Source organism: Haliaeetus leucocephalus, unplaced genomic scaffold (assembly GCF_000737465.1).
Source record: "Haliaeetus leucocephalus isolate CR32 unplaced genomic scaffold, Haliaeetus_leucocephalus-4.0 Scaffold555, whole genome shotgun sequence".
Lineage (NCBI taxonomy): Eukaryota > Metazoa > Chordata > Aves > Accipitriformes > Accipitridae > Haliaeetus > Haliaeetus leucocephalus.
Genome location: NW_010972991.1, coordinates 12172396 through 12199077, shown reverse-complemented (window position 1 = coordinate 12199077; position 26682 = coordinate 12172396). Strand labels below are relative to the sequence as shown.

General features: G+C 35.0%; 1 protein-coding gene across 1 annotated transcript in view; it reads right to left on the bottom strand.

Annotated features, from left to right (window-relative positions):
* The window catches only part of CSMD3 (CUB and Sushi multiple domains 3), a 659839-nt gene that overhangs the window by 210226 nt on the left and 422931 nt on the right, over window positions 1–26682 (bottom strand). Inside the window, exons 26-27 of the mRNA XM_010577127.1 lie at window positions 8214–8405; window positions 2236–2374 (exon numbers count right to left, since the gene is read on the bottom strand). Of these exons, the coding sequence (XP_010575429.1) occupies window positions 2236–2374; window positions 8214–8405 (331 nt within the window). The remainder of the gene's footprint in view (window positions 1–2235; window positions 2375–8213; window positions 8406–26682) is intronic.

The following is a 26682-nucleotide window of genomic DNA, read 5'->3' as shown; positions in this document are numbered from 1 at the left end:
AAAAAAAAACAAAACAAAAACCCATCTTAAATAGATAAAAATTAATAACAATATTTTTAAAACTTTAGAGAAATAAACAACATAGATCTACTGGAACCCTTAGCAAAAATGCTTTATGATATAATGCAGTCAGCTGCAGAGTAGAGTGTACACAGCTTCCAGTCAGACTGAACACTTTCACACAGCTGGAGGATGATCCTCCAGTAACCCTAAGAGGAAGAAGCATTTTTCCTATAAACAGTTTAAATGAAAAGGTGTAGTATTGAAACCTCACCTTTTCTTTTGAACTTAATTTTAGTTAATTTTAACAATTTAATTTAGTTAATTATGTAACTATACTTAATTAACTAATTAGTTAATTAGTTAAGGGCAGAGAGTTAACCAAATTTACTTATAAGACTGCCTCCGTACAAAAAAGGTTTAAAAAAAGATTGTTAGTAAAAGAATGAAAATCCAACCACTAGAATTATTTTGTCTCTACTTCACACTTCTGATTAAAATAAATGTAGGCATTGAAGACCTGATACAGTTTCTTTAGGGAAAATATTTTTAAACTTTTGGATTATTTAAAAAATATTTCCTTACAAAAGAAATGCAACAGTCAAATGTCAACAGCTTCAATTTTTAAAGTGTCATAGTTTATCTTGAGTTTAAAATGGTTAGCTACAGTAAGTCACACTCAAAAGCATATTTAACAGTACTCAGTGGAGTATCCAGAGTTTGGTTTATACAGGAAGGGTTTTTTTTTCACCCTGGAACAGTCTGTGTGTCATAAGTGAGACAAGTCTTAGTAAGTATGCAATATACTTTGACCAAGAAAAGCTTGTCAGCTTCTGTCAAGAATCATAGCATTGTCCAGATTTTAAAAACAACTTGGCAATATTTGGGATCTATAAACTGTTCACATACTATATTGAGTTGTAGGGTTCGGCGTTCAGAAGATCTCGCCATGTCACGGAAAGTTAGAGGGTTAGTCGCAGCCTTATGATGTGTCTGTAATCCCGCCTATCCTTGTTAGTATAAAAGGAATTGACTGCGCAATAAAAGGCGGAAGTTGGCGCTCACACTGTGTGTGTTATCTGTCTCTTTCCCTGGTCTGGGGGGTGATCAGTGATCTAATCGTGGCACCTTGATATGCAGCGAGCGCTACATTGAGTCACGTTGTAAAATATTGTTTTTACTCTAAGATGGAGATCTCTTATATCTAATTGTACAATATAAAGAGCAGAATATTCTTAAATATTTTGACCTCATGATATTTCACCAAACAAAAGAAAAAAAGTACTACTGCACAGAAAGTTGCTTAGCAACTTTTCAGCATTCTGCAATCACCAACAAAATATTTATATTGTTAATTATGTAAATATAATTGAGTGATTCATTTGCTTGGAAGGAATTCTTCAAAACACATACTATATCACTAAGCACCGAGAATAGACAACTGTATGACCTACATCACTAAACAAGTAATCACATTATCACTGATCAGAACTATAAAGCCACTATTATAGAATATCCAGCATAAGAAGGACTTAAATTTCATGGGACATTACAAGTACAATTTTAAACTTTTCTGTGACATCATCATAGGCCCCAGTTTGGATGCATATTTTTCACAAATAATATGTATATTAATTTACTTTATGGTTTACATACAATGCAGACAGCAGAAGTTCCTCTGTGGATTCTATTAATCTCAATTTAATCTTGCATTGTGATAAAGGAAAATGCTAAACCAATTCTATTTAATAACCAGAACAAAAGGAAGTATCCTGTTGAAGTGTCCTGGAATGATACAGACTAATAAAATTAAATTTAAATACTACTTTTCAAATTTTGCTGAAATAGCAGGTAAACATCTTATACAAAATATGATGAACCAATAGGCTTCATCATTAAAGCCCATACTCCTGGCTTGGGGACAATTCAGTGAGTTACTCCATGCTGCCTTTTCAGGAAGACAATCTTGGTAAATTGAGCACCATCCACGTCCACATTAGTTGGTATAAACTGAGAGTGCTTTTAACTGAACAGGAGCAATGAGCTCCCCAGCTTCACCTCTATGTGTATTGAATACTCTGATGTATTTGTTGTCACTGCTGACAAAGATAACAATTAGTAATCACTTTGATAGTTATATTAAGTATACATATGTTACCCTACATAGCTCTGAACAACCGCCAATAATAAAGTTACAAACCTGACTTTAAAAATTACAAGCAAGTAGCAGTTTACCTGATAAATGCTAATGATATAACATAATCATTATTAACAGTGATAGTCCAGTCACAATCTCTGCTGTGGGGATAAGGATGAGGGAAGTTTGGTGAAAGTATAAAACCTGATGAGCCAGTCAAGTTTCCTCCACAGGGAGCTGTGAATAAAAATAAATTGGAATTGAGGAAACAAGGTAAGAGAAAAAGAAGCAAGTACCAGCAATCTGTTCACTGACATTTAATGTCCTCTAAAAGTTAAACAAGAAACAAGTGAAGTATTTACAAAGCTTTAATAGAAACAAAAATGTATTCACATTCCTCCTTAAACAAATACTAATAATACTAAGTGAAGCACTTGTTTTTGAACTCTGTGTCCTTTTATTTGCTTGCATAACAGTGTAACAAAGCTTTTCTGAAAATACTTTTCTGAAAATGCTTTGGCTGCAGACATAAAAAAACTTAACCGGATACGCTTTCCACTTTCTACTTCTTGTTAAAGGCATTCTAAAAGAAGCTTCTTAGGTTATGAAATACCATCTACTTGCACTGATAATGCAACTAGCTGCATTTTCACCAGTCAGCACTGATTTGTAATTTGGATCAAGACTGATACAATATAAATGAAATTCAACAAAAACATTCTAGTAATTGCAGTTTTCAAACTCAGAGATAAATAGAGTATCTTCCAAGCACAGGCCAAATAAAACAAACACATTTCTCTGAGTGTTTTTGGAGTTCCTAAATGTGTGTTTGTGGTCCAGAAATGTAAATACTTAATTAAAAGAATGAAAGTATCACTACCCTCATGAAGTTTTGTACTTCAGCACTCTTTAACTGAGACATCACATAAGAACAAGAGAATAAGCATATTTTCTAAAGACTTTTTTTGAAAGAACTTCTTAAATTTTATTAAAAATATTCTGGATAAGATTTATAAAGTCTTATCATTTTGCAAAATTTAATTCTGCAAAGTGATCCTCAGCAGTACCAAGGAAAGGAGTTTACTTAGTTTTTTACTTAGTTTTATAATAAGGATAATAATGGCTATTTCTTTTCTTCACAAGATTAAAAATTGGTGTTGTTTCTAACCAGAAGCATCTTTTATTTAGTGTTATTTTATTACAATTCTGAAACAAAGTAAGATGAAATTATTACAAAAAATATGCTTCCTTTAACTGTAAAAGAAGACATTGTAACTTTCTATCTTGCTGAACTAAAAGTTTGTGCAAAAAGAGGAACTGCGAGGTTGTATGGAATGTAAAGGCTGCTCATCACCTGGAACTAGTGTTCTTCCGTATAACCCTATACATTCATGCTCTTGAAGTACTTTAATGGTTTAGGCTGCACTATTTACATATCTTAAGAATGAAAATGTAAAGAGTGCCAACAAGGACGTTAAGGTTATTCACTGTAAACAAGCTTCACTGAAATGACCCCTAAATTATATCAGTCTGATGATATTTTCTGAGGCAGCCTGAGCTTATATATGATGATACAAAGATGTTTACTCAAACTTTTATGTCCTTGTTCCAGACTACTTTCTGCCAATGTCTGCATCCATACTTTCCTAATGTGGTCTTGATTTACTTTAGTTCTCTGTTAAGTTATTAGAATATTTGCATATTAGTAGCTTCTTTCTTATCTACTTACTCTTTCATTTGCACACACTAGCAGTTACTTTTTCTGGTTACAGTGAGACTGGTTCTTTCATTAAATCCTTCCCAAGGTCTAGCTGATAATCAGAAAGACTCTCCAGGGAATAAATGGAAAGTACATGAAGTTGGACAGTCAAAATGTGTTTTATTTCAAGCTATACAATTACCACCAGTACAAAAACCCCATTAATCTTCAACTTTGCAAAATACCTCCCAGGTAGAATTTTCCTCAGATACAGCAGTTTCAGATTATTTTATTTTTTAATTCATTAGATAGTAAGTTGAGAAAGCCAACATCATCTAATGAAAAATGTTATTAGGTGATGTTTCCAGTTTACTATCTTCTCTAAAGTTGTTTACTTTCTTTTTCTGTGTGCTTGAATTAAATTGTGTTTCAGAATCCATAATTTTCTGAATTTAATCTGTGCAACGTTATTAAGTGTCATAACTTTGTTTTTAACTGAGGGCAGACCAGCTTTGAAAACAAAGTTTAAAGAACACCTATCTTTTATAGTATTAGACGCAAGACCTAAGACTGAACAAATACAATAGCCCATCTAGAAAGAAACTCAAATGTCAATACACTATGAAAAATGTATTTTTAATGTATTACACAGTGAAAACTAGATGTAGGTTATGTCAACCTGTCTTTATAAACCTCTGTGTAGACACAGTAGTAAGCAAGCACTGTGCCACACAGTCTGTCTGTATGATGATCTTAGTATTCATTGTTTCTATGGGAGCAAGTACAGCTTGGGTTGTTTTTTATCTAAAATGTATTTAATTTTTCTGGAGGGCAACAAAGTACTACTCCAGAACTTTCTGGCTTTTATTTATTTATTTATTCGCTGAATTACATCTTAACAAAAGAAACAGAATGTATGGTTTCATTAGTTATTTTTTTTTAAATAAGAGATATTAAATATAGAATCATAGAATCATAGAATTGTTTGGGTTGGAAGGTACCTCTAAAGGTCATCTAGTCCAACACCCCTGCAATGAGCAGGGACATCTTCAACTAGATCAGGTTGCTCAGAGCCCCATCCAACTTGACCTTGAATGTTTCCAGGGATAGGACATCTACAACCTCTATGGGCAACCTGTTCCAGTGCTTCACCACCCTCATCATAAAAAAATTCTTCCTTGTATCTAGTCTGAAGACATATTTAAATAATTGTAATATGAATTGAAATATGAAATAACTGCTGAAATTTTCCTTTGCATTAGTGTCATATAGATCCCATTCTGAGGAAAGCACCACTGGAATTCACTGTTTACAAAAAACTTTTCCATAGATATAAAAATGGAAACCAAGACTTTGCTTAAAACAAAACAATAGAAAGAAACAAAACCAAGCTGCAATTAAAAAAAAAAAAAAAAGACCTAAGAATTTCTGAAGAAAGTCTGAAACTTCTGGGAGACAGTCCTTACTTCTCCTAAATGTACAGTAAACCTGAATCCTAAAATAACATTTTCCATGCCAGTAGTTTTAATGGTATCCTTGAGCAAACTAAGTGAATACCATCATTTAAGATTCTGGTATCTAAACAAGATTGGATCTGCGAAGTCTTTGGAATGGAAAACTCCAAGTTATTTTGGGCACCACAGGCATAAGCCAAAGGACTGCCTTTTGGCAGAGACATATTCTCAGATTTATAGTTTGTCGGAATATCTTCAGTATAGAAGAATCTCAATTTTCATCATTAACTCAAATAGTTGAATCAATATTTAGCTCTTTGTAATTTTCCCATTGTTACTACCTTTAAGATGAAGACATTCTTAAAATTGTGTTACAGGCAAGACTGAAGGAATCTAAACAACCAAGGCAGTCCCACAGGTAAGAACAATTAACAAGTACATTTACCTAGTTTTGAGTATTAATTATTAGAAGGTTCAAGAAGACACTTTGGAGTATGAAGAACTAATAAAGTAAGTCTAGAACATGTTACAACAATACACCTCAGGAATTATCCCTGCCTCTTATTCTTCCATCGAAGTGATAATTTTTTCTAAGACTTTGATAAACCACGATCATGTTAAAATTACGTGTAGAGTAAGCCTTGTACAATTTTGATTTACAGGCATGGAAACAACATAAGTGAATATATTTGGAAAAAAACCTGATGACCCTCAGAGTGTACTGAACCACAACAGACAATTCTGAAATTTTTTGGCTTCAGGCCAAGATTTGCACACCCTACTGTAGTCTATTAGCAGCTCATATTCCTCAAAAATGTATCATTATAGGAAATCAATACAAAATAACTTCATGCCTGATATTTAGCCAATAAATCATCATAATAAGCATTCTTGCTACTCGATGTACAGTAGGTGTTTGTGCATAAAGTGTGGAAATTACAAGTATTATGTAAATGGATGCATGCAGTTAAGAAAACAAGTGCATGCATATTTACGCGTGTACGAAGAACAGAATGACAGGTGAGTGCCTACATTTAAACTATTTAATAATATCATCAACTCAGTACTGATAATGATTAAAACTGCTAGCACTGAATAGGGTAATTATTTTTCAGTTGAAAAAGTATTTTTAAACCAGCAATATCAAATAAGACCAGTATGTTACAATACATTCATAAGGCCTGTTCCTAGAGCTCTATCGTTCCTTTTACTTTTTCCCTTAAACACCTACAGATGTTCAATTATCATTATTATTAGATACATATTTAGGCATATAAAAATAATAAGAGATGAGCAATAAAATATTTCTCTTCTGCAGTCTTCCAGCAAATAGTGTAGACAGTTCTTGTCCTAAAGCCCATACACTCACACTACACAGGAGGGCATAGTAAGGAGAGTAAGACCAGAGAAAATAACACTTTGATGTGTTAAGTAGAATAGCCACAGACACCAGGTCAGCACTGAAACATGTTTGCAAATGTATGTCTGCAGACATGCATGGTGTGTGTGGGTGTGGGTGTGTGCATAGGTAAATAGGATGCAGATTTTATTTTGTAACAACTAAGGTCAAGTTAAGTTTCTTAAAGACAAGAGACCATCTGAAAGCTGTACAAGTGCTCCTAGCAGTTGTCTCTGGCTAGTTCCTCCCTGCAGTGTTTGCCCCAAAACCAGACTACCAGGGATAGCCAAGCAGGAGGAATGCCTTTGTGGAGCTGATGTTCTCACAGTTGCAGAGCCCACTCTACACCACTCTGAGCTCAAGGGCTCTTGTCTGATTATTTTAGGTGCCCTTGTTTTACCCCCCTCCTTTCAGACACTCCTTTCAGGAAGTTCTGCTTTGGACAGGACAGTAAGCACAGTATCTCATAATGACGTGACTCAAGGTAATACTGCTGCGACTGGCCTATCCAATATTCTTCCACTTGCACTTCCTTAGAGTGGCCCATTTTCTTTCTTTTCTGCACCATCAAACTTGCAGATCCTATTTAACAGGTTACCTGTCACAACCCTTAGGGAATTTCAGGTCAGCAGCTGCTGTCCTCTGAGACAAAATCTTTCATCATTCTACATCATGTTATCACATTTGACTGCATTAAAGAACATACTGGAAATAAGCAACATTACATTATTTACCAAACTAGCCAGATGGGTAACATCATGATTATTTATCACTCTACCTCTACATCAGGTTTTAGAAGTTGTAGCTTAGATATTTTCTAGATCAATAATGATAATGATTAGGATTGCCTCAGAAAAGATTACTGGAAGGCTACAATCTACTAGAGATTTTTTTTAATTTATTACTTTTCATCATGATTCAGTTACCCATATTAAATGCTTTCAAAATCCATTTAATACGAGCTACGTTAATCAGAATAGCATTAGAGACTGAGATAATATTTCAAAAAATAAACGGTATGTAACAATTTTTACTAATGAAAAGTTGTTCTTTCTAAAATAAGACTGCCAGAGAAATTAGGCTACCATCTTCTCATTCTTTCCTGTTGCAGCCTACTTTAGCCGTTGCATAATTTTACCTGATCTATAAACTTACTGGGTCATCTGCCTGATACGTTGTACGTATGGGCATATGAACTTTAACCAAATCCTCCACACTTATCACCATTTTTCAAGTTTAAAACAAAGCTAATAGTGTCATTGACAGTGATTTTCTTGCTTTCTCTGTCACAGATCATCAAATTATAAATGATACAGCCTTGAGAGGGAAAGGATGAGAACTATTATACTAAGAACTAAAGAGGAAAGATTTTGGTAATGCCTATCAGAGCTTTATACAGAGTAATTTATCAGATGTGCAGTACTTGTATGCATTTGTTCTTCGAAGAAAGTACCTAGAGCAGTGTGATTCATTACACCAGAATTTCAAAATTTAGGAAAGCATTATTTGATTTCTTCTGCATACCTATACAGACTGGTGGGTTGGGCTGCCAGAAGTACCTATTTTCTACCTGAATGCAGGTTATTCTCTCATCTCCTTGCAGTTCATAGCCAGGGTCACACTGAAAAATGACAGTGTCTCCAGGTTCTCTTCCATCCCCATTTCTAGTTCCATTCATGGGGACACCAGGATCACGGCAGGCAGTAGCTACAGAACCTAGCAGAAAAGGGAAAAAATAAAATGCATTTTTAAAAAAAGTCAACTTTTCAATCCATTTTTGCCCCGTTACATTTTTCTAATCAGAAAGCTCTGCAAATCCAAAATTTTCCTATTCAATTCTAAAATTTTGAAAAATCATGCAACGATCTGCTGCTTTTATACTACTAATTTTTGTCACCTGCTTTAATTATTGAAAGTGTCTAACTTTTCATTTAATCTTTTTTTTGAAAAAATTCTGTGGAGCATTGCAATATGTAAAAAGGAAAGTAGAAGATTTCTTAGTATGCTGGACACAGCACTTTGAACTTAGAGGAATTTTTAATATGAATAATGGAAAGAATAGATTAAGAACCTCACGTTGTCCAATAAGCTATGCTTGTACACATCTTCAATCCTCCACAATTCTATAGTTCTTAAATGTATGTATGGTATAACATTTAGTAGCAAATTTGGAAGTGAATTTCATTGATCACTCATATCTATACCCTAGCACATATCTACCATGCTAGGCTTTTGTAATAATATTAAAGAAATCACCTACACAAAAAATATGGACTTAGTCTGAGAGAATATACAGCTACACATAATGCATAAGTACAGATTATTACTAAGACTGCACACACAATCACAATGACTACAAGAGAAGTATGAGAGATTTATAGATATTTTACTTAGGTTTAACATATCATGATCAAAACTTTATTTAATATATTATGCACCAAAATACGTAAGCTTATGTGAAAAGTAAGCATATCAACTGTTTATTTAAGTAAATATGATTTCCTACTTACATTACAGAACTGCAACATGTTATATGTATTACAAATAAATAACAAATGTCAGAGTTGCCTGTGGAACTAGTCCCACTGAGCTCAGCAATCTGTGTAACATAAACACAAAGTGGCAGTAGTAAGATTTAATTCAGATGCCCTCTTTCTGGGGAGCTAACACCAGAAGACAGCAATGTATTCATCTGAAATGTGCGTGGTTTATATATTTACTATGTTTTTGAAGAAGAAATCTTGGTCTAACTAGGTTATTTCCCTAAAAACCCAAGAATCTTGCTTTCCAACACATACTTAATATAAAATAAAAGACTTAGCTCTATAAAGTTATGGGGCTTTTTATGGGGTTGTTTTTCCACATTAAGAAGTTCTGAGTATGGGGGGGGGGGGAAACCACACCCACAACCACCACCACCCACCCCCCAAATGCACTATGACCAGAAGTTAGGGAAATTTCTCGTTATTCCTTGAAGATTAAATAAATATTTTTTTAAAATATTAACTACTGTATAATAAATAAAAGATTTTTTTTTTAATATGATCATGCAAGATTTTAAAATGTCTGTGTCAGACACAATGATCAGGACTCCTGTTTTTATCTTAAAATAAACTGTTGGGTTTTAATTTGGAAAAATATACTAACATATGCAATTACTAAACTTCACTGCACCACACTAGCAGATCTTGCAAATGTTGCATGCAAGAGAATAAGATACTGGAGCTAGATCACACTGGAGTGAAATCTCATCAGATATGAAAAGGTTCATAATGTTAACCTAGGTCAGAAGTAAAAAAGATATCCTTAAGGTAAACTTAGACTGAAGCAAGTAGCAAATCCAGTCACATATTAATCTGCATTCCTCCCTTCTAAGAACACAAAACATGCTATATATTTTGATTAGTGTTGGCCAGTCAGAGCAGTCCATATAGGAGAGAAACTGTGTTCTGCGCACTTAAATACTACCTGCCTCAAATCTTGCTATAAACAAGAGTAACACTCCTATGCCTTATTTAAAACACCCTGAAACCAATTCTAGAAGAATGGGGGCTCATACTTAACACAGAATTTGTAATCAGTCTCGAAGAGCTCAAGAGAGAAAGTTGTTGCTATAAAATTTGTTATTAGCTGTACATCATATTGTTCTTACTAGATTGTATCATTCTGCAAAAGAATTGTATTGGCTGAAAAAGAAGATAAAGGGACACCCAGATCTATTTGAAGTTCCTGATACAAACTATTTGGGTTTTTTTAAACACTTAGTAATAATTATGCAAATTAAATTTATGAGATATATATGCTAAACTGATAACCTTTTCCTTATTTGCCATGTATAATGGCCTTCTTGCATACTTGCATGTTCTTCCAACCTACTTCTTGCTCTTACAACTCTGTAGCCAAATCGGTGAAACGTGGATTGGGTAAGTGGAGTATGAAATGAACGGAAAACAGGCTGGTCTGCAGACTCCAAGAGTGCCCATGATCCAAAACCCAGGCAGCAGCTGATTATCAGCAGTGTCCCTCAGGGGTAGGTCTCGACTTCAACATTGTTCAACACCTTCATTAAAGATGGAGACAATGGGACAGAGTAAACTCTTGGAAAGTTTACAGACACTGAAGGATCAGTTGATATGCTCTAGTGTAACGATGCTATTTAGGGCGACCTCGGTAGGCTGGAGAAAAGGCCTGAAAGAAACTTCATGAAGTTCAAAAAAGGAAATGCAAAATCCTGCATCTGGGACAAATCAATCCCAAGAAACAATTTGCTGGAAAGCAGCTTTGCAGAAAAAGAATAAACTCTTCTTGAAAGTATGCAGCAAAAGCAGAAACAAAGCATTCAGAAGTTGCAACAAGCAAAAATCCAACTGCATAAAAGAAAAAAATGGTTCACTACAAGGGTGATTAAACACCAGAAAAATATTTCCGGGGGGGTGTGTTATCTCCAGCCATGGAGATATTCAAAGCCCTACACAGCCTGATCTGTTTGACTGTTTTGTGACCAGGGAGATGGACCAGAGGTCTTCAGAGTTCCTTTCCATGACTGTTTTTTTAACTTTGCAAATTCATATTAAATACACACAGACTTCCTTTAAAAATAAAAGGACTGCTTTAAGACTGATTTTTGCATTATACCGCTAGAATGCAAAAGACAGGTTCTCAGCTCCCACAGTGGAAGTAGATAAATTGCTATTAAGTCTAGATTTTAGGCTTTTAAGTACTTAATGTCTAAAAGTCTAATTCTCATTTTTCAGAGTTTTTCTGGTAATTTCCAAGGCTCTATTAAGAGTATCAGTTCTTGTTGAAGGATTTATGAAACAGTCAAGGTAAGCTACTACTTTCGAACCAACCATGAAATGTCATACAGAAATCCTCAATAGGCTGATAAAAAATAAATAAATGTATTCTCAATGAATAAAAAAAGAAAGGGAAAGAACCTAACATGCCATTAAAAGCACTAGGATTCATGAAATGATATATTCATTTTTACTTTCTCATAAATCAATAAATATTTTGTTCTGATTTCTCTAAAATCTGTGGGAAATTTTGCTTCTATGTTCTCTGTTAAAATGCTACTTTAAAGAGGCATTTTAAGAAAGAGAGGAAAAAACCTCCATAATATTACTACTACATGATATGTGATTTATTTATTCATGTAGATGTGTGACATTATCTTCAATATCATCATCAGGATAATAAAACAGTGATGATTTCTCAGTGCAAGTACACTGTAGAGCTACAAAGCTATTAACTCAGAATAGTATAGCATAATTTGTCCCATAGTCTTTGGGAATGTGATTAGGTAAAAATAGGTAAAAATCTTGGATAGGTATGCATCCTGAACAAGTCAAACATAGGTAAGTTTTTGACACATCTCTTGCTCTACATCTATATAAAAATCTCCAATATTTTGTTGCTGTTGTTGAGAGCAAGCACTCCAGTCAGTTTTGTATCTCTCACCTCCATTTCACAGTATACAGATATGTCTACAGAGCATTTCAACAAATGCAGCTAACAGATTCAGATACAAAAGTTCAGCTGCCATTTTAATTTCATTGTAATTTTAAATGGTGGTAGAGGTTTCTATATTTATTTATTTATTTTTCTTACCTGTTCCCATATTTTGTTGTGGAAATAACTGAACATTATAGAATTCCTAAAAAAAGACCACTCTCATCTTCTGGTTTTTTTCAATTCATTTTTGAAAGAATACACTAGGAGAAGGTATCCAAACACAGTTCCACACTTACAGTGAGATTAAAGAGTAAATAAATGATGCCTGAAAACCACGTTTCTTTGTAAGCATGTGTCTAAATTCAAACTGCTTAATTAGGAGTGAGATCCATTTAACTTAATTTTGGCCACATGAAAGTTAGTTGTCTTATTAATAGGCTTGTTTCCCAGATCACCTCTACAGTCAATATCACAAGGGAGAAACATCGTCCTGATACGTCAACTTTTTTCATTAAGAGAAAAATCCTGTATGAATAATATATTAGACATGTAACCTCTATCTTAAGAATAAATTTGTTATAATAAATTTTATTTTGACTCACTTGACATTATATATTTGCCTCAAAAATGAGATGGACTTTTTTGTTTGTTTGTTTTTTCGATAAATCAAATTGTCAGAATAAGAATCCTCAAATACAGAAATATCTTTTTTGGGGGGCACGGTTAAAAAATAATGATATACGAAGGAAACTGGAGAAGGAAAATCTCAGTACTGTGTATAATTATAGAACCAATCCATTTCTTGAGAGCCAACATATATTAACAATATATTTAAATGGAATTTCTTTATCACAGCTTTCTGTAATGTCTGCTCTACTCCTTGGTTTTTATTTCATGTGCCTGACTCTAGCCCATCATTACTACTGTTAAAAACTGTGTGTGTTTGTTTGATTTCAGAGAGGATCTCTATTACAATTGTCTTGGTAGGGTGTGCTTTGTACTGCCTTCTCAACTTTCTGTTTGCCTCTTTATTCTGTTTATTTTTGAATATTTCTTTTCATTATATACCTTCAGCCTATTTTTTTTTGTCTCCTTTTGAACTATCTATACTGTTGTACTTATGATGTGTATACTCCAGTACAAGAACTGATTTTTTTTTTTCCTATTATATATTCAGGCACCCCAATTACTACCTTCATCATTCCTGACAAAAATTTGTAGAGTAAGCAAAAAGCTCAGGAATTATAACGTCCCTTACAACTTTGCTATCATACCTGCAATGCAGTCTTGAGAGCTTTCTGCAAAATAAATGGAGGAGGCTATCGTAATTCCACATAAGTTCATGTATAGGTTCTAAAGTTCTTTGTGACATATTAAAATTGATAGATAAAGTAAGAAAAGGATACATCAGGTTTTATTCTATTACAATCATTTTAAACTCACAGTTAAGAAAAGACTTCTCTTGCAGTCACTTTGTCTTGAGTAACTAGTGAGGTATGATTTGTAAATATAATTGATTAAATTGCTATAAACTACATTTTAGATGGGAAAAAACAAACTCCAAAAAGTGTCTATTACCTATTACATGCAGCATGACAGATGCAAGAATGACTATGTGTGTAGCATAAACCTGCATGTGATCACCTCAGAGCATTTTTCCCCTAATGAGGATAGAGAAATTAAGAAATCTATTTTGTTCTTTCTCTGGGCAGTGCCAGTTTGGAATAATTGCACTGCAGCCAGGCAAAAGATTTGTGCTAGATTAAGAATTCAGAGAGACAGTTCTTGACCAAGAACTCCAGCTTCAGGATGGGGATGAATGAGACTCAATGCTCCAACTGTTCAGTAGGTGAGAGATTAGTGGACAGATTAGACACACAGAGGTTGTGTGTCTCTCTACATGGTCAGAGTGACAGAAAGTGTTTCAACATTAGCATTTCACATTTCAGAGCTGAGTGTGAAATAAAACTTTGGATTGTGTTTTGTTTTACATTGGGGCATGGTTTTGGAGCACATTAATTGATTCTTTTTTGATTAAACTAAACTGGAAGGTACATCTCAGAACAACTCTGAACTAAGATTATCTCTGAATATGAATAGTGTTGCCAGCACTGTTTCAGTACCAGCTGTTTCAATCTATCAGCTCCTCTTAGTCTATGTTACCTGCTAATACAGAAATAGCCAAAGGACCCACAAGTGAGACTTAATATCTTAGATATCCATAGAACATATTCTCTAATGTAGACTTTGAATATGTGACCACCAATTCTCCAGAGAACATTTCCCAATGCACATGCACAACACTTACTCTGGAGAGTGACTTATCTTACCGCATTCCCACGCTGTGACTTGAAGGAAGTGGGGAAGAATCTCGTTTTGGAGTTTCATAGCAGCCAAGCCATGTAAAAAATTCCCCCACCCCCGCAGGCTTGCTTGCATTTGTCCTAAGAACACTCATATGAACTGATTCATATGTTCTGAGCAGTTGAGAGGAGGGAGTATCTTAAATCATCACTTGACTAGCTGTACATGACTGTACAAATGCTCCTACAGAGCTGCAGAAGCCATTAAACCAGCATTCAGTCATACCCAGAAAGTTTAAACACAAATCTGTCAACAAATGTCCTTGATGAGGGGTATAAAAATATTTCGATATATCTTTTCAATAATAAGGCACCGAAATACATTTAAACAATAAATCAGATAATTAAATTACTGTAAATTGATCATTCCTGCCTCAAAAATAGTAAGTTACTGCCAGGGTCCAAAGGTTTCTGATAGTTCATACACCAGGCAATTTGGTATGTGACTGTAATGTTGTTAAGATGACAGCTCCATTTTCATGCAGGAAAGATACTTTGAAACATGGCATTAAAAGTGTGACAAGGCAGTTATAGACCCCACTGATGCTGGGATCAATATAATAAATGCCTTGGGATTTCTTGCTGTTAACAGTAATTTCTAAATTTAGTTTTCTAATGCATGCCAAGACTAATATCAGTAAAGAGTCTGAATCACAACCCTGAGACAAAATTACTTCTTCATTTTGATTCATTTGTGCACGTCTTCTGGAGAGGAAAGGAAGGAGACTTTTTTTGCTGTTATTGTTTATTTGAGAATTAGAGAAAAAAACAAACTTTTTTTTCTTTTTTCCTTTTTTTCTTTTTTTTTTTCCAGACCGCAAAATCAGGGTAGAAGCTCTAAACCTTCCAAATTGCAAGCTCTTCATAACACACTGCATGCCCAAAAAAATTACTCTTAACTTCTTTAAACCAACATGTTCTTCTAAACTCCTATCACTTTAAATAAAGGCTTTCTATAATTTTTGGTCTTTCAAACTTGCATCAGCCTGAACCAGTCCTGACAGACTGCACCTTCAAAATTCAAGCTGTCCCAGCCTCCATGTAATACCTTTACCCGTATGGACACCATAGTCTCCCTGAATCTCTAATACTGTTTGAGAATCAGGTCAGCCTGGTATTTACTATCTCAAATCCAACCTTCTATACAACTTCTCCTGAAAAAGTAAGAATAAAATAGCTACAGTGTTTTTATTCAGTCTTCTATCAACAGAAGCACTGCTGAAATATTTTTTTTTGTCTATTTTTAATTTATGTTTCTTCTGTAGATCTAACAAGAGATTTAGGAGCATAGCCATTATAATTCTTAAGTAAATTCTAACCATAGACTCAGTTTGTTGATTTTGCATGACTTCATAGATTCTATATAAGTTTATCAGTTATTGTTTGAAGATTAAAATGGGAAAATATTAAGAATAAAGCACAGAATCAGAATTTCATTTCGGACAATGCACCCCTTCAACAAAAAAGAGTTTTAACATTTTGCACAATCAGGGTTTTCTAGGTTGTCTAGGCAAGTTCTTTGTTTACCTAACTCTTAGATACAACATCTTGGGTGCTTTGGCTTTCATCCCTCTCAGATTCTGCAACAGTAAATAAGTTAGGATGTCTAAGATAGGTCAAGTTTGTTTTGCATGGGAAAAACCAACCAACCAAAAAGCCCAAAACAGAAACCCCAGACAAACAAAAAACCCCAAAACACAGAAACTAGTAAACTGGGGTAGACCACAGTTCAAAGCTCTCCTGTCTAACTTGAACCAGAAGACAGAATACATATTGATGTGGCTTCCCACATAGAACTTCCTGACTAGTTCAAGTGTCAACAGCTCAAAGAATGCAATACTTAGGCCCAGCTTCAGTTTCTGTTTCAAATAATCATTAAGTATTTTAAATGAAATAAAAGCTTGGAAAGAATATAGCTAAATCATCTGTTTAAGTTTCAGTTGCAGATCCTCCAAGAAGATCAGACAACAGATGGAATTCTTGAATGAATTTCTGGAAGAAGAGAGGGTCCATGTTGAATGTCTAGAGCTGGGACAGCAGATTGGCTTGCTTCTCTTATTGCTGTATGGACTGTGAGAGATGATGGAACAGATGCTGTGGATTGTCAATAGTAGCTTCCAGGTCACACACTCCAGACCTTCTTGGAGCAGTGGGAGCAACCACTTTGACAATCCAAGGCTCTGGCATAGCCAAGAGGTCATTTTGCTGTCCAAAGCTATAGAAATGGTACTTATCTTGCAGATAGCAGGCCCCATCTCCACTGTATCTCTGTAATTCTTAGTGAACCTTTCTGAGTCTTATTTCCCTCTTACACTAAGCACTGACCAAATGCATCCTAGCACCAAGCCTCATACCACACATCAGAACCGGAAACAGATGAGTGAAGGAGGATTATACACTGGAAGAAGAATGGTAACACTCCTCCCTGGTAGCCCTCCGTGGGGATTTCCCTGGCTGCCTCTGAACTCACAGGGACTGCAACTCAGGCAGAGCACAAAAAGGGGTGTGTACACAAAGTCTGAAGGTCCTGACACCCCAACTGTCCTGGGTACTTGTCTTTGCAAACATATAATTGTCAAACATAGGTTGTGTGCATTCTATTGTCAAAAGAAGGGTTAAGTCAAGTAGATTGTTCTGTCCTGAAAAACAAGTTCACTAAGGGAGTTACAGATTTCTTGTGAATTTGTGCACCTGTGTAGCTCCTCAGTGGGGATTTCACTGGCTGTCCCCAGGCTCACAGAAACAGGCAAGCCACTACTTGGATAGTTACGTGAAAAGATGCATGCTGGAGACTGCTGCAAAACCCTTTACAAGGTAATGGCCTTTTTTTTGCCCCCCCCTTTTTTTTTCTTTCCCCATTTCCAAGTGTATAATAAATAATATTCCAATTCTGGTAATCTTACTCTGATAATAAATAACCAGTAAGGTCTTTGTGTGGTATTGTTCTCTCAAACTTCTGTTGCATTTTATGTGAACACATGCACAGGCTCATGTATCCACACCCATATATAAACTGAGTACAAAGATTTCTGGAAGATCCCAACCTGCAAAAAGGCATGAGCGGTGACCCTGACTAACAATCTTTTGAAGACAATTATTACCAAAAACTATAGAACGTAAAGTCATGCCTGGTAACCCCCATAACATACTATGCCTTAAGTATACATTTGACAAGTGGGAAACAGGAGGGATTTGGGGGAAAACATCTACCCTCTGAAAATGACTACTAAATCAGGCAATATAATCCAGAGATATGACTGGCTTGCAGTCGATCCAGGATCCAAGCTCCCTACAGCACACAGTGGAAAGATCTGTACAGGACCTAAGCTCCCCACAGTGCAGGTCCAAGGGGTCCATCCACAGGGCTGGAGACCAGCACTCCTACAGCATTGCTCAGGAGCCTTGTGCTGAGCTGAAATGGGGCTCATGGGCAGGGGGTAAAGGTGTTCCCAGATGAGGCTGTTCAGGGCCAGTAAGGCCTGTTTAGTGCACTCAGGACCCTGACATAGGGAAAGATTATTTTCTTTAAGAAACTTTGAAAGAAAACACAAAGAAATTAAGTTTTTAAAAGCTGAGTTTTTTAAAAAAAGTTTTACTGAATTTGCTGCTCATAGACTTAAATAATTACTTAAATTTCTGTGCATAGAGTTGTCTTCAAGGATCTTATCCTTAGCTATTGAAACACACTTTATTTTATTAATTTTAACATGGTGGAGAGTTGTTAGTCATTTTGGAGAAAAAACAAAACAAAACAAAAAAGTAAATTTGACGAGGGCCTTGGAAAAAAAAAGAAAAAGCAAACCTGTCTGGTTTGTGTTTGCATCTTTCTCCTGCCACATATTCATGTTTTTTAGTTAAACCCTTATATATTTGGTGTATGTTGGAGCTCATTAAGAAATTCACTCAATACATAGTTTAATCACTGCTGATTCACCTGTTAGATCTTCTAAGAAGGCTCAACAATAGGGATCGTTGTGAAAGACATCACAAATTCGTGGTTACCATAGTTGCCAAGTCCCATGTTATTAAATATTCATCACGTTGATTTTGGTTTGTATTGTGTATGATTCTTTATGAAATCTGGCGATTTATACTTCTGTGTTTCCAACAGCAACGGTTTGTATGCAATGGTAAGTTTTAGAATGCTTACCTGATAATTCCAGTTGGAAAACACAGACTACTTGGCCAACTGCCAAGTTAAGTATTATTTCGTTGCTATTGTATTCAGAATTTGTATCCAGATTATTTTATGCATTCTACTGATTATCAGTCAAAAGTATTTAGTAGCAATTGTTAACTCTACTTGATTTTAAAGTATTGTTTACATTGTAACCTGGTATAGTCTCACATCTTTTTTGTGGCAGGAACAGTGGCGATCAAGTTCTTTCCTAAGGGGCTTTATCTGATCTTACTGTCAGATACATTTTAGTTCTTAAGGAGACAACAGACACAGGTTTAATGAGATAACCTACTTTTCTTTTTTTCTTATTGTTTTTGTCAATTTACATTAGTCGTTAAAATGCATTTTGTTAAAACCATATGAAGTACTACACTGCTCTTACCATGTTTTACTGGACAACCTTACAAGCTATTTTTTCCCAGTTCATAAGTAGATCTCTTTTTCCATAAATACAAACTCTTCAGTTCTAAATATCTATTATCCCTTAAGCATTTGCTCATAGCTTTGGCACTGAGTATGAAACCCAGCCCCAATTAAATTAATTGACATATGGTTTCAGATAATTGCTGGAACTCAGCATAAAATGGATACTGTGACAATATGTAATCATGCTGGCAATGCATTCCAGCTGGAAAGAAGTGTTTTGAAAATCTTAATTTCATTTAGATTGCATGTTTTGGGGTTTGGGGTTTTTTGGAACTATAGGGGTTTTTAAGCTTTTATACCAGATCTATCCCTATTTCAGATGGCATATTTCTCCATGTGTGTATATGAATACAGGGAAATAAAAATAGCTTCTCAGAAAGAAGCAATCATCAGGATCTTGGACCACACACAAGGGCTACTCGTGCATTGAAAAAATCTTACCAATGATCACCCGTTTAACATCGTATCTACTGAAAAGATCATTAAGATGGTCTGAGTGAAAATACATCTGTTTAATTTGATTCTTTACAGAATAATGTGCAACCTGTTCTGTCGCAGTTGTTAAGGATACAGTTGTGCAACAGAGAACAGCACTGCTGGTTTGCCTTGGCCTTGATTTTGCAGTCTGGGTGAACTAAAATCCTCTGAAGAGAGGGGGAGATTGCTCCTGTTTTAAAAGTTAAATTTTCTGTTTTGTTTTTTAGTATCACAAATTGTATGTATGCATTATAGCCTTTCAGTTTCAAAACCCTATTAATATTTTGCAAGTTCTTAAAGATAGGGCCGACTTTGGAGGTCCTGACATGTGGTAAAGTAAGGTGTTTAATCTGTCTGAAGTACTCAGTTTTTGTTGACTTTTTGCTTTAACTTTTTTTGGTACTGTAATTGAAGAGTTTGGTATTGATATAGAATTGGCCTCATTATTTGACAACATTCTGTCCATACACTTGAATGTCATTACTCTGGTCTTTGTTAAGATAACTGAAATTTTGATTTAGGAAAACATTATACTATGTCCACTTGCAAAAAGTTACAGAACACTGTCAGAAAACAGCTTCTGTTTTCTTTAGTGTCATTATACAGATTACATCTTCCCAAAACAGCAATGGGAATATAAAGAAGAATAAAAATCTGATTCTTATTTTCATTTTCTTTTTCAAGGTTTTAAAATCCTCTATGTAAATTAATTATATCTCAGACTGCATGTCCGAATGTGTCCAGCCAGTAACTGAAGTTACTAGTCCATAAAAATTTTTTTCCACAGTCATATACAGAAGAGTGAAAGATGAGCATTTCTTCAGTCAAATAACTTTGCTAGATCTGTCCTTTATGAGATCAGGCAGCTTACTGGAATGCTTTTAAGAAATATTTCTATGGCAATAAAATAGCAGCAAAAAAATCTCCCTTTAATTAAACTATGCTACAAAACACCCAGCCCTAGGCAGGAAGGGGGTAACAGGGAAAGCAGGAACAGACAACGAGCTGACAAAAGTGAAGTAACCTCCATGTTAAGAACACTTCTCAGAACTGAAGTAAGAAGATGTATATGGGATGTAAAAATCCATTTAAAGAATTTGAAAAAATTACAGCTTGAGAAAGAGGCTCTGGATTCCACTAGTGAAAGCTTTTCAAAAGGCAGCAAGATTAGTTACAGAACATGAAAAAGTATCACTGATCAAGTGTAAATGTCATTTGATATGTCTTCAAGGAATTTCACTTATATAAGTATATTTTGGCCATTCTCCCAAAATATTACTTCTCTCTAGACACATTTTTGTGGTATGTTCATTCCATTACAAGCTAGCAATAAAACTCCGAAAATGCCTTTCTTTCTTATGGTATGGGTTACATACAACAGAAAATGCACTTCAATTACACTCATCAACTGAAAACGATGATGAGAGGAGGATAAGACCTTGGAGAAACAGAATATAAATCTCAAAATAGCTGTTCCTCATGTACAGTTACGCATTCTACTCCAGTCTGAGTGTAGAAAAAGGATAAGAGTTCTGAAGACTGTACTTGCAGGAAAGAGTCCATCGTGTGTGTGAGCACGTGTGTGTGTGTGTACATGCACGCATGTGTCTGGCTGCTTATATGTATGAAGGATGGCACATGAATCATAATAAAGGAAACTACTGAGGCTGAAAATGCCAAACAGAAAATCCATCTCCAAAGTAGCATTAACGCAATATCAGAATTTGTCAGTGAAAACAGAGAGCAGAATAACTATGGCGTCTCATTTATTTACCATTGGAAAATGGTTTCCCCAGTCATATGATTGAATGTCAATTCCATGCTGTCTTCTTCTGTGTATTGTGTCAAATACTTAACAAGATCCCTTTTTGGAGAATACTTCAAAACCAGCTCAATACTACTCTCATACATGCAAAACATATTGTAAGAAATATTTCAGGGAAGCAGGATGAACTTCAGATGTATTTAAAGATGTAAAATGTTACCTTTACATGGTTTCATCAGAATAATTCCTGTAAACTGCAGCTGATGAATTTGCCAGTCAGGCTGCGGTTTGCCTGGACTTCTATGTAAGGTTGCAAAAATGCACTGTTGAATAACCAATGTAGCGTATGAATGCAAAGACTAATTTTCAGGGTGAAATCTCCACAAGACAAGTGGTTTGGGAGATGCTGCTTCGTACATAGGAGACAAAAGTTAGCAAGCCCTGGTCTCTTGCAGTTTTGCTCACTTATTGGTAACAATGGAAATGCAAGGAAGGGAAAGCTTCATTGAGATTATACTCCTCAACCAGTCAATCAAGGCAAATAATTTTAGTCCCAAAGAGGCAAACTGTATTATTAAGTATAGGTTACTATTTGATGATCAGGCTTCCTTATCCCCTCATTCTCCAATTTGCTACTGTGACTAAAATCATACAAGTGTGTATGTGGATACAGACCAAATTGTAATGCCCTTTTATTGATGTCACAGCTATGTTAGGAAGACAACTGTAACACAAAATAGCGTAACCCATACACCTTTGACTATATTTTTTACTGACTAATACAAAATGGAAAATAAAATACATGCTATTTATTAAATCTTCAAATTATCTTAGCTGGAGTAATTTCAAAGATTTGTACAAACTTACTACTATAGAAACATTTGACTGTCTTGTGCACTTTTTCAATCAATAATTAACTTTAATGAATTTAATGGAAGAGATTGGATTAACCAAAGAGAAAAAATTGATAAGGAAGTTAGAGAACCTTTTCTAAAATAGAAGAGTAGAGTAGTTTCACTTATAACATTATGGTTACACATAAAGGTATTTTTGCACTTCCAAATTTATTTTGTTTTATGAACAATTATAAAAATCTGTAATGGATTTTGTTTGCAAGTAAAATGACCCACCAGAATGACAAATTTTATCTGAGAAACCTAAAGTACAGTGCTCAATTTTGTAGTGCTTTAACAGAAAACACCAGCAGATTTTTCAGTTTCAAAGAATAGATTTCACACATATGAAATTGAAATACAAACTTAAAACATTCATTTGAGACACATGACATTCCCAATTTGGAACCAAATCAGCTTGAGCTCTCTGAAATGCCATGTCACGAGTTAGACAAAGTCTATTTTAAACTCTACAACTGTAAATTTTGGGCAAGTGAGTAGGCTTTGTATTGATGTAAGTCACAAGGGTTTGGCCAAACTATGTTGCATGGGGTTTAAATCAAGGAAGTTCCATCTTCAATATAATTAAAATAAGTTATTTTTATGGTGACATGACCAAGAGGACTATTTATTTATTTATCATTTCAAAAGTACTTGTAAATTAACCTGTTTCTTTCAATACTTCCTCTCTGCTTTCAGCTATCCATAGCATAACTCCCACTCTCTCTAGCTACAAGCCATTACCTGGGCATTTTACATGGAAGCATTAACTTAAGGTATTTGCTTGCATAAAATACACATATCCTATATACTACTGAACTAAGAAATAATAGCTACTGAGCAGTTAATGACATTTACAAACCTGTGACAGGAATGACACTTTTGCATTGAAAGACACATAAATGGTTATTCCTTTTACTAATACCTACTACTTAGAAGACAGGCAACAGCTGATAGAAGGAAACAAATTTATTCAATGGCTTCTTTCTTTTAAGCCTCTTGATGCTCAAAACAAAACAAAACCAAACCCATAAAAAAAAACACAAAAAAACCCACAAGAAAACACACACCAACACTACTCCCAGCAAAACTAAAACAAAACCACTGAGCTAAATTTGGAAGTGTGAGCGTTCACAGTTACTTCTGATAGCAAAATAGTCACCCTGAAATCTCTAAATCCAAAGGACTCCTCTCAAACTTGAAAGAAATCAGCAAATCAGAGTATGAAAACCTTTAGGATGAAAAGCTGGTTCTGCTATGAAATAGACATGAGGAAGAATAAATCCTATCTTACTGATTTCAGAAAAGTGAAGCAGTTATGTTAGGGAGTGATCCCTATAGCAGCAGTGCTGGTAAACAGCATTCTGAGGAAGCAAGAAGTTAAATTCCCTAAATCCATTCTCAAATCACCTTTAGGCTAAACTTGTTAGAAGTAGAGATCTCTGTTTCTGTGCTACTGGAAAAAATGGAGAAAAGTAAAAAACAAGAAGGTGTTCAGTGTCAAAAAATCTTCCTAAATGAGACTGTGGTGAATATGTCTTTCTCTGAACAAAAAAATCCCACAAAAAAACCCCAAAACACAACCCCCAAAAAAACCCCAACAACCAAGCAAACAAAAAATCAAAGACAGGATATTTAGAAGACAGTGTGGCTATAAATCAGCACTAATCATAAATATAGAAAGCTGATTTGTAAGCATTCAATCTTTAAATGTAATCAAAGTAAGCGATATCATGCAATATAATTCTAGACTGGAAATGAATATCGTCAAACTTAAGCCATCCAGGCTATCTGATACAAGTTTTCTAGGCTTTTTCAGTAGTCTACAAAGACAAGTAACTCCAAAGTGCTATTTACCCAATCTTAAAATAAGGAGGGACAGCTGTAGTTTGACAGTAGAGTAAATCCAAGCATTTTAAGGCATATCCTGTTATATAATAAACTGCTGTCACATGATATAAAATACTGCTAGAGTATCTATTTACAAAAAAAACCCCCCAAATACTCAAAACAAGTTTACAGGTTAGTTCTGCACTGGCTGCCTCCATATTGTGTGCTGTATAGTCAGAAATGTGACTGTACACTTAGGCCTGAGAAGAATGCAGTCTGTAATGCTGAGTGACTCAGTAGTGCAGCTATAACGGTGAAATAATGGCCAATGAGAGATGAATACAGATCCTTCCTTTTTGCACAAATGATAAATGGCACCTGAACTGTTAAAGATAGCGGGGAGGAAACTTCCCTGTAATACCAGATTCAAAGGCCCTTGAAATCTATGGAAATAATCTCATCAACTTCAGTAGGATCTGATATTACACACTTCACGCATATTAAAGGAACTAAAAAAAGATTATTTTAAGCACACTTGATTATTATCACCCAATTTTTTGCACTTTAATGTTCCCACTCAACTTTTTTCAGTTATCTTTCACTGCCTTTTCCTCTCTCAGCTACTACTCTCAGCTTGGTGACATGAAGGAATGTCAGCCGAAGAAAATGTTTCATTATGCTCAATACTTCTGTCTGACCCTCAGATACACAGCTCGTGTCTCTGGCAAATATGCACTTGTTCCCTTCTCTTTCTCCTTCACTTTTCTTGAAGGTCTAGTTTTCTATTTTGTGAGGAATTTACTGACCAAACAAAGTTACTGCTGACTTCATTGGTGTTTTTCCAGTATGTATTGGGCTCTTCATGCTTTGCCCCTGACAGTTCAAAAAAAAAATACGCTGTAACAGGTACTTCCTGTTTCCATATTGCTTGTGTCCTGTTGTCAACTTCACTCTCCTGATTTAAGGGAAGACGCTGGCACCTGTTTTCTAGCTACGTTATTCAACCTGTTCATCCCATTTAGAGGTGTTCCAAAATCCACTGGTGAATCCCCAGAGGTTCTTATTTTTGTTTTACATGTATATGCAAAGTTTTTAAATATTCTGCTTTATTACACATCTTTTTGTACTTTGTTTTTCAGGCCTTGTGGGCTCTGCTTTCTATTGTGTTCCTTCACTGTCATCTCAAAGGAGATCGCAAAACCTGAGAAATTTTAAAGTTTATATGAAGAGATTCCGTAGTCATGGTTTGAGATGTCCAACAAGAAAATTATAGACTGCACATCAAAGACAATACTACAGCAAAGGTATGCTCTGCCTAGTGATGAGATGTGAAGTCATGAGCAGTGGCATTTCTTTGTTTACACTAGCTGTATAAAAAAAGCTGTACTTTCAGTAGTCCTAAATATATTATGATGGTGGAAAGTATAGAAGCATAAGCAGGCTGAGCTCCCTTATTTCATCCAAAATCCATCACCTTGTATTCTAGCTCTCAGAGTAACGCACAACTGTACAAACTTAGAAAATTTATCCTTGTCAACCATAAAAAAGTCTGCAGTATTCCTGAGAAGTTAAACATAAAATAGTTTCCTTCATATTAATTACTTACCAAAAGAGATTAGAAATGTTAAAATCGTGGAAATAGTTTTACTATTTCAGATAACAAATTTCCATTTTCCTCCCCAAAAAAGGGAAGCAAACAAAAAGAAACAAACAAAACAGACTAATTGAGGCAATGGGCAAGAAAACCTTATCTTGACTCTCTTCTCCTTCCCATCCCCTAAATTTTACAGAATTATTAACACTTTGATGCCATGTAAAGGATTGTGCTGGGCAGCCCTAGCTAGAGACAATTCTAATAGCACCAGCTGTAATACATAATACTAATTAAATTACAGTTTTCTTTCTACTATTTATATAACATTTCAGCTTCACTAGGCATTCCTTCCCCCCACCCTTTAATGTGGTAAAGAATGCTATCTCACCTGTAATTTATGTTACCGGATACAAATTAATTTTCTGTATATATTGGATGATTTATAAAGGAGTCAAATTCAAATTATACCACATTATCAATGGTGAACATTTTCACTCATTAAATAAATGACAGATGCAGAACTGTGTATGAGCAGTTGATAAAATGAGATCAAAAACTGTAAGGAACTGATAAGAAGTTTAATCCACTTTTTAGAAACAGATTTTGAGTTTAAAGATTAAGAAAATATCAATAAAAATAAAGCATTCACGGTCTTAAAAAGGTTTGAACATCAAATATCTGTTGTCATTGAATAACATTCCTCTTGAGGTAAAAGTGCCAACAATCCAGTTAAATACTCATACCCAATTTCATGAAATGGCAAGAGGAAAGTAAAAGCAGATACCTCCCCTGTGTGAGCTTTCTGTTTGTTAATTACACTGGAGGTAAAGTATGCAGACACCATCTGTTTTGCTCAGACAGCATTATATACTCAAAGAAAGTATATGAAAGCTTGAAAAAAAGTCGCACAGAATTATCTTTCTGTTTCCTCCAGCTCCTCAAATATATTTCTTTCCTCATTAGTAAAATAATATGTTCATACAGCAACAGTGTAATTCAGCTTGCGTAGCT